This window comes from Orbicella franksi, chromosome 3, assembly GCF_964199315.1.
Source record: "Orbicella franksi chromosome 3, jaOrbFran1.1, whole genome shotgun sequence".
NCBI classification, from domain to species: domain Eukaryota; kingdom Metazoa; phylum Cnidaria; class Anthozoa; order Scleractinia; family Merulinidae; genus Orbicella; species Orbicella franksi.
In genome coordinates this window covers 24,528,298-24,537,440 of record NC_138147.1, presented here as the reverse complement: position 1 = coordinate 24,537,440, position 9,143 = coordinate 24,528,298, and the positions used below count along the sequence as shown (strand labels likewise).

Sequence of the window (9,143 nt, the reverse complement as noted above, 5' to 3'; positions counted from 1 at the left end):
ACAATTTCTGTCAGTAGTCGCTGCTTTTAAAATCACTTGAAATCAGACTTTTCTACCGTAAATTGAATAGCAGAAAGCGAGGAAATTCGTTAAGTGTATTCCACAGAAATTCTGCTAAATACAGCAACGATCAGAGAGGTAAACTCGACTAAAATTGACTCAAATTTTCGGCGAGAGAAACACAGGATTACGCACCATAACAGCGCCAAGATGCCGGACAACCAAGCAAATTCTCACAACTTCAAAACACTCAATTGAATTTACTTACAGTGACTTTCCTTGCCATTTTATAGTTAACAGAGATAAACTTGCGTTGACTAATCGTCGATGGATGTGTAAAAAGGCAAAACATTGACGATTACCGCTAACTTTTAGGAGCGAAATTTAGGCAGCGGGGAAAAAATCCGACCCGTGGGCCGAATCGTAAAACGTTGGAGCGGTCACGTGCGTATGATTAGCCAATCAAATTCGAGGATTTAGGATTCCGACCACTCAGATGCTTGAGAAAAAAATAAATACATATATGTACATATATTTCATATTTTATGAATTATTAGATAAGTAACTGTAGTTGAGTGTCCCCAATTAGTGTACATTGTATGCATGCTAACGACTTCGACACACTAATAAAGTTCTCGTCTCGTCTCGTCTCTTCTCGACTCGTCTCGTCTCGACTCGTCTCGTCTCGTCTCGTCTCGTCTCGTCTCGTCGCGTCTCGTCGCGTCTCGTCGCGTCTCGTCGCGTCTCGTCGCGTCTCGTCGCGTCTGGTCGCGTCTCGTCTCGTCGCGTCTCGTCGCATCTCGTCTTGTCTTGTCTCGTCTTATCTTATCTTATTGTTATTACACGGTATGCAGGTCAGAGTATCTTATCCCACGTAAAATACTAAAATTACTTTACAAATGGGAATGAACAATATAGTCATTATTCTCTTCCTTGGCTGTATCGCGAAGCATACGTCATGCTGTTTTCCTGAAAATATGCTGCCATTACGTGCCTTTTCTGGCAAGTCATAATAAATTTCAAAAAAGCAGTTTTTTAAAGTAACTGACGCAAAAAAATAGCCAGAAGTTGATTTTAATCAGAAGAGAGTAGTGGTTTCAACTGTACCATGCCAACTAATGCAATAACCACTTTCTTCTACATTTACAAGCAAGTCCTATACTAGCTGTTGCTTCGGCGTTTTGCGAGTCACCTTTGTCTTTCTCTTGGTTTTCACTTCTGTCGCCGTTGTCATTTTTTCCATCTTTTTTTTTTTTTTTTCCCTAATTACAATCATCGTCATCGTAATTGTCGTTGTCATACCTATCGCAAGCCTATTTAGCTAAAATATTTTGAGCAGTTAAACGATATTTTCAAGTTATTATGATCTCTTCTACGCTGTTAGATTTAGAGTATATGTTAAAACAAAATCCTGCAGAGGTTATGCAGGTGGCAGAAGTGGGATAGGAATGCACACTTCCGAAGAGTCTTGCCACCAAGAACCAAGATAAAACTTTTAAAATATGTGAGATATAAAGCATACGATTATACACAAACAAATCGATTTACATCTTCCGACGAATGCAAATCCGCTGGATGAATTGGAGAGCATTAATTTTTCAAGGCCCAGGTCAGCTGAACGATCTGCATCATCGTTGATGTCGTCGTCGGAAGCACTACCACTAGCAACATCGCCACTATCATCGTCGTCGTTATCATCGTCGTCATCATCGTCGTCTGTATCATCAACGTCGTCGTCATCGTCTTCTTCATCATCGCCGTTGTCTTCATCGCCATTGCCATCTTCATCGTCATCGTTGTCTTTCTCGTTATTGTCATTGTCACCGTCATTATCATCATCGTTGTTTTCATCGTAATCTTCTTGATCGTAATCATCTTTATTGTCGTCGTTGTTGTCGTCTTCGTTATGGTCATCACCGACATCCTCATCTTCGATTCCTCCGTCTTTGTCGCCATAATCGTCATCATCACCATTATCCTCTTCAACTTTATCATCATCGCCATCATGGTCGTCATGGTCTCTGTCGTCATTATCATCTTTCTCGTTGCCATTGTCTCCGCTATGATCGTCATTATTGCGGTCCTCGTCATTCTGATAATGGTCAGCATTATCTCCTTTTTCACGTTCGCCTGTTTTGCCATCGCCTTCGTCATTGTCAGTATTATCTTTGGGTTCACCATCGTAATCTTCGCTATTTCTGTCTTCATTTACATCGTCTATGCCATCGTCTTTAACACTTTTATCGTCATTATCTTTGTCTGAGCCGCTGTCTACGGGGCTATATTTTCCTTCTTTGTCATCTTCGTCCCCTTCGATGTTTTTGAAATTTTCATTATTGTCACTCTCTTTATCTTCGTTTTTGCTGTCATCTCCATCCTCTTTGATGCCTTTAACTTCATCGGTTGAGTCTTGTTCATCCGGCTTTTGCATTTTGTTTACCTCTTTGTTTTCATCTGTTTGCTCACCATTATTATCATCGTGTTCTGAAGATTATACATTTGAAAAATATTACTAGCGCAATGTAAGTACAATGTAAGTGTTGCTAAATAAGAAGCCCTCGATTTAATTATTTTTATACACTCGTCCAGATGAGGTAAAATTTCACAGACCACGCGACGAGTGATCTTTGAGAGTAAATAATGTAGAAGGCAGCTGTCCCCTAATTTTCTCTTGTCACTTATCAATATTAATAGTAATAAAACATTTAAGCGTCCCACCATTTGTCTCCTCGTCCTGTTCTGGCCCTGGGTCTTTTACATTTTCTCCATCGGCTTTTTCTTTATCAACGTCACTGCCCTTGCTCTCACCCTCTTGGGTCTTCTGACCATCGAGACTTTGGCCTTCGTGTATATCTGAGTCGACACATATTGAGTAAATAGCAATTCACTGAGATCATCTACTTATCAGCATGATTGTTAAGCCTGAAGGAAAGCGAGGAGTAGCCATAGTTGCCGCTTTAATAGTACTTAAAATTGAAAGGTACAAGGTTCGAAGTTTTCCGTTAATATCAGAAGGTACTCTAACTACAATAAAGGTGCTTCACAAATTAAAGATAATTTCACTGTAGCTGACTTATTGGACGTGTTGGGAAAGGCAGCAAAGTTAATTGAGTAGGGTACAAAAATAAAGCCTATAACATTTTTGAGATCTACTTAAGGTAATTAAAAGCAAAACTAATACAAAGTGCGCATCTTATGACCAGAAATAATCACCGAAAACAGCATCGTAAATGCAATCTAAGAGCGCGTTACAAATCTCACCGTCAGGCTTTGGCAAAGGGACATTCCAGATCGGTCTCAATACCATCACAAGGCAGAAGAGCAGAAAAATCTTTGAAGCCATTTTGTTCCGGAGTTTAGTGGTCTCTCAAATCTCCACAGATGTACTTGATCAATGTCGCTGGTTTAATGTTCGGTTCCAAGTACTTGTAAGACTCTCAAACCCAAGATATTATCGTGTTTTTAAGAGCGTCCAGTGAATCTGATTGGTAGATTTACAAATGAGTCGAATATCCATTCAATATGGAAGCAGTGAACAACATGACTCAGTATTAAGTAGCACTTAAAAACTAGAGGAGCATAAGAGTGGACAGATGAAAATGAAATCGCCTTAGTTTTACGGCAGCTTGCAACGTTAGTCCTCTTAATTTTTGAAATTAGCAGAATTGTACTTTTAAAGTCTATATTATTACTGGCGTGTTTACCTGTCTCCACGGCAACAGATATAGAGCATTCTAAACGGCGTCTTTCAATTCAATACATTTGTTATTGTTGTTGTTATTGTTATAGTCGTTACCATGGCGTAACGAATTAAATTACTTTAATTCGATATGTTATCTTGTTTGTGCTGCACCTCAGCGGTGAAAATTTTGAAAACATCGATGGACAACTTCAAATGTCTTGCCTGTCCTCACTTAAAATGATAACACTCGTAATATTAATAACAATTATATTACACTCTATATGTTACCTTTTGTACATGTATAGGCACTTAAAATATCGAATCACGGAACATTTTATAAGTGTTACAGAATAGTATAAAATTACATCGTGGGAAAAAAACTTACGCATAGACATCCATCCTGCAGCTGGGATGTAGACTTGCTGTCGTGTTGCACGTCGTTGTGTTTAGGCCAGCTAACCCACGCGTCGTAGTTAGCAATCCAAGTTTCAATCGTATCGCTACTCGTACATTTTGTATGAGATTTCCAGCTATTTCCAGCGCCATTCATTTTACTATCCAATAAATACCACCACAATTTTACGTCCATCCATTAATTTTGCGACAAAATTTCAAAATTCATCCTTCGTCTTACACCTACATGGAACATATGTATATTTCGGTCGTTAACCGTTTCGGTACCACTGGGGCATAACAGGTCAGCAAATATCACCTGAGCTTTGCTCATAACTTTCCTGTAGCACTATCTACTGAGAATTTAGAATGAAGTAATGTGGGTAAGACTTTGCTAGTTTTAATCAATAATAAGACTCGTAACCATTCAATAAATTAAATAAGGTCAAGAATCTAGGATATGATAGATGATTGACATGTATAAACAACTTCCCCAAGATTTAGGTCTCTGCGGTTTTTTATTCGAGCATTATTCGGAGGAGTGTCTCATCCAAAATTCGTAGAGTGTCTTATGAGAGGGTCCTGAAACGATAAAATGGGAACTGGGATTGACTGGTTTTGTCCTGGGAAAATGGGATTTAGGTCACTGGGACTGGAATTTGGTCACTGGGAATGGGATAAACATTTTGTAACCGTGACCAGGCGAGACATCACTCATTTCTTGGGATTGAGAAACGTCCTCGATCAAATTAAACACGCAACATGTGTGGCCAAATTCATCCAATATATGTGTTTAGTTTTATTGCGCATTCTTAAGCAAACTAGTGCCACTTCAAGCAGAGTTAGCCTTCCGTAGAGTCATACATCGATATGAAAAGCTTTATGGAAATGAATGCAGTACTTAAATTAACACAAAATTAAGGTTAAGTTTAAGAAAATCGTCAGGCAAATAGCTTAAAGTAACTGGATTTATAGCTTGCAAAATGTTGTATCTTATTTATCACGTATTTATGTTTTTTCCTCCGGGCTTCTCCTATTAACATATCAAATGAGTGCTGTATTGACTGAGCTCGTTTACTGGCCAACAATAATTTTACTCTCACACAAACGTTTGGAGTAAAATGGCTGAGGGAAAGCCCAAAGCCGCTTTTATTGAAATAATCAATTTATAATTCATATAAAATTTACAATCTGTTAGAAATCTTTTGGTCCAGTAAAGGTGAGGGCAACCAAAAAGCCATGCCATATGGCTTACATAATGCATAAACATAAACAAGGTGGACAGGATCAGGGGAGGAGGAGGTGGGAGTTCAAATAAGTGTCTTCACTCGATGGAAAATCTGAGGGAATGCACAACCACGCTCGATAGCAGTTTGCCTAGAGGGGTTGCGATGTATTGCCCTTATCCTCCACCCCTAACCTGTGTCACGCAATACTACGTGACTGTACCAAGCAATAAGACCAGAAGGAAAAAACATAAAAATTCTATTCGCAGGCAAATATTTTATTTTGATTCTATCTACCTTGCAATTAGTCAGAAAAGCAATTACTTTCATTTTTTTTTAATTTTTCACTAGAGACAGATCTGATGTTATTTATGATTTATCAATAATACTGTCTTGTGTAATTAACTATATTGTGCTGTAATTACAAGATCAGATTGTCAAGCATTTTCAGTCAGAAAAAGTGATTATATTCAAATTGTAATTTTTCATTTCATTAGTGACAGATCTGTAGTTTTCAACAGTTATTAATAATACTGCAAAGTCATGATCTTTCTTATATTATTTACTTGTATTGTAAAGAATCTTCATCATCCGGTAGCGTGGCCGAGTGGTCTAAGGCGCTGGTTTAAGGCACCAGTCTCTTCGGAGGCGTGGGTTCGAATCCCACCGCTGCCATCTATTTTACACCAACGAAGAATATGTCAACTTTTATCCCACATTTAAGGATGCATGTGTGCCTCACTCATGCCGTATCACTTTAGCATATATGGGTTTCCGAAAGCTTGAGCTGCAGAAAAGGTTACAGTGCAACCCCTTGCTTTTCTCTCAAGGGGGCTATTCTAAGAAGCAAAACTCTTTCAGTGGACGGGCCACTCTTACGGCAGCGACTATAACGATATTTGCTTAACAATGAGGTGATTAATCATCTTAGGACAAAGATTAATTTGATCCTAAGGATATTCCTTTTTTATTTTGAAGTTATCCTAATCTAATATCAAACCAATTAATTGTACCGGACGGAACTTTTGAGGCCCTCAAATATGCCAAAGTTATATCACTGCAGATTGTTTCATCTAAGTCATGTTCTTGCTTTTAATGTCTCTAACTTTGAACTTATGTAAGATGACTTTGGCCCTCTCTCGTCTATCTCCGTCCTTGAAAAATGGAACTACTGCAGACTAGTTGTAGATGGGGTGGCAGGGAGCAGCTAACCAAGCCGTTTTTAATATCGCAACAAATTACCATCCGGTAGCGTTGCCGAGTGGTCTAAGGCGCTGGTATAAGGCACCACTCTCTTCGGGGGCGTGGGTTCGAATCCCACCGCTGCCATTTATATTACACCAACAAATAATATTTCATTTTTTATCCCACATTTATAATGCAAGAATATATTAATTTTGTACAAATGTGTGTCACCCAGTATTTTTAGCATGCTATATGTCTATTTGTTTCTGAAAGCTTGAGCTACAGAGAGGGTCATTGAGTAACCACTTGATTTTTCAATAGACGGGCCACTCTTACTGCAGCGACTCTCACGACATATGCTTTCAAGGCTGATCCAAAACTACTTTCTAAGATTGCCTAGACTTAAGTAAAATTGAACTTCGTTTACAACAAGTACAGTCACTTCTAAAACGTAACCTTTCTTTTCTGTTAAGAGGTAGGGGAAGGAGAAAAAGTGATAATGACAGAAGTTAGACTACTAAGATTGTTATTTCGAAAGGAAAACGTCTCACAATAAAGCGTAGGTTTTTCCTAGATCCTTAGATTTTAGACATCTTACATCGAATATTGTATTCAGTGGTCTGGTCTTTGGGCAACTAGCGAAGGTTCATTATATCAACAATATGATTAATAAAATATCCTAGTCGTTTTCTTCAAGGGAGTAAATGTATAAAAAAAAAAACAGAAGTCTACTGGTCATGATTGAAGTAGAGAGTCATAGTGACGAATTTAAAATTTTACAATGATTCTTAAAGAGACACTATATGATTTCTGAAATGCGTATTGTGATTGTAAGTACCACTTGAGCATGGGATACAATAATAAGGTGCTTAAGCGCCTTCTCGCCCTCATTAATCGTATTGGGACAAAGATGAATTTGATCCTAGGAGTATGCGCTTCTATTTTGAAAGTGACCTTACCTAATATCAAACAAACCGGACCGGAGGGAGCGTTTATGACCCACACTCTGAAATATAAATCTTAGAGTTATTTTTTAGCTTAAAAACTTTGACAGTAAGGCTTGGAGTACTTTGGGACCTCTAGAAATATCTCGTTTGAGGTTCATATTATCGCGCAATTACCTTATGCGTCCGGAGGAGTGCACCACCTTGGATTATTGTATTAAAAACACACGCATTACAAAGCCAACAAAAATAGCTTTAAAATAATGAAAAGCGATGAAGAAAGCTATCAATCAGTTGAAAATGTAAAAGTACTTCACTTAAGTCAAGGTAATTCCACTGAATTGCTTTGCACAACACTGTTGCGCTCGATTTCGCGTCATTAGCACGCCCACAGGAGCGCGTGCGCTCACACAGCATTCAGATATTTTCTTCGCGCTAACCGCGACAAAGAAAAAAATAATCGTTTCTTCCTAAACGAGCACGGTGACTCCCATAAATGAAAAAATTTATATGACATATAGTTGACTACGATATATCGCAATTTGAAGAATAGTTAAAATTTCTGGTTTGTACAGAACAAGTTTATAGGAGACGCTGATTATGTTCATATGCAGAGAGTTGATTTATTTGCTTCATAATCTTAAGAGTGAATTTTTCCAAGCAGCAAGCATAGGACGGCAGAAATCGAAAAATCAATTTTTCTCTCTTTTCGTCCACAAGTAGCCCTTAGGTAGACATGAAACGTGATATAGTTTTTTTAAGCTCAAAGCGCTTTAAATTCGAGAAAGTCGAGGGAAACGATTTCCGCCTCGACGGTCGCCAAAATGGCCGATCGCAAAGGCTTAAAATTAGTAATCTCAGCAAACTTAATTTGCGCTCGCGTGTAAAGGAAAACCAAAACTTATCGATACTTTTTCTTAAAAACCAAGTACCCGTATTCAGCTATCCAAAACAGGTTAGAACTTGACTTGAGCGCCATTTGAGAATAAACACACAATTTTTTAAAAAATCCCTTTCAGTTAATAGGATAAAATTCAGACGTATTTTTCGACATGTGCCATAACTCTGACTTCCTTAAAACGTCGCCTTTGGAACACTTTTATGTTGTAGTAAAATATGTATTAAAATCAGCTTGGGTTATTCTTCGAGTGGATTTTGAGGCCCGGCTGAAAAACCAACCATTTTACCTAAAACATCACGAAAAGTAAACAATGGACTTCTGGGCAAGCGGGTATAGTCGTTTTAAGTCCTTGTATTACTAGTTCCTTGTACTGAACACTTAAATGTTGCTGTAAAGCAAAATCAGCTTGGGTCATTCTTCGAGTGGTTCTTAACGCGCCGCTGAAATAACCGGATTTTAACGAAAACAGTAGCAAGAAGTAAACAATAGACTGCTTAAGTTTTTTTTAAAAAAAAAAACAACAACAAAAACAACAACATTGATCGCGAGAACGTTTTCCGCTAGCAATCCTGACATAGCAGCATTTACAAGTCTTGGGATTCTATTCTTCTCTCCTTCATGACCTCTTCGTGGAACGCATACCATGGTGCATGTGGATAGCAGCAAATTGATGTCACCTAACCTGCCTTTTCGTATGATTGCTAAATAGAATTCGCTGACCTCTGACTTTCCTCGACAATCTCGTTCATCAGTTTATGCGCCATAATGGAAGAATCACTGACCAGAGTCCACCCGCATTGCTTAGCGATTCT

General features: G+C 38.4%; 1 protein-coding gene and 1 non-coding gene across 2 annotated transcripts; one reads left to right on the top strand and one right to left on the bottom strand.

Moving 5' to 3' along the window:
• Positions 1-963: 963 nt before the first annotated feature.
• LOC145482818 (uncharacterized) lies at positions 964-3,367 on the bottom strand. The gene is made up of 3 exons (XM_081461462.1): positions 3,262-3,367; positions 2,719-2,853; positions 964-2,484 (listed from the first exon to the last, which is right to left on the bottom strand). The coding sequence occupies exons 1-3, from the start codon at positions 3,341-3,343 to the stop codon at positions 1,496-1,498; spliced, it is 1,206 nt and encodes a 401-aa protein (XP_081317588.1). The 5' UTR covers positions 3,344-3,367; the 3' UTR covers positions 964-1,495.
• A 2,527-nt stretch (positions 3,368-5,894) lies between these two features.
• Positions 5,895-5,976, top strand: Trnal-aag (transfer RNA leucine (anticodon AAG)). Its single transcript has one exon. It is a non-coding gene; the product is annotated as a tRNA-Leu (tRNA).
• The last annotated feature ends 3,167 nt before the right edge of the window (positions 5,977-9,143 follow it).

Bases quoted from the DNA above. Each gene is read 5' to 3' on its own strand.
- LOC145482818 (XM_081461462.1), bottom strand. From the start codon at position 3,343: ATGGCTTCAAAGATTTTTCTGCTCTTCTGCCTTGTGATGGTATTGAGA. The intron at 2,854-3,261 runs GTGAGATTTGTA...GTGTCGACTCAG, and splicing joins CCCTTTGCCAAAGCCTGACG to ATATACACGAAGGCCAAAGT. The intron at 2,485-2,718 runs GTGGGACGCTTA...TATAATCTTCAG, and splicing joins ACAGGACGAGGAGACAAATG to AACACGATGATAATAATGGT.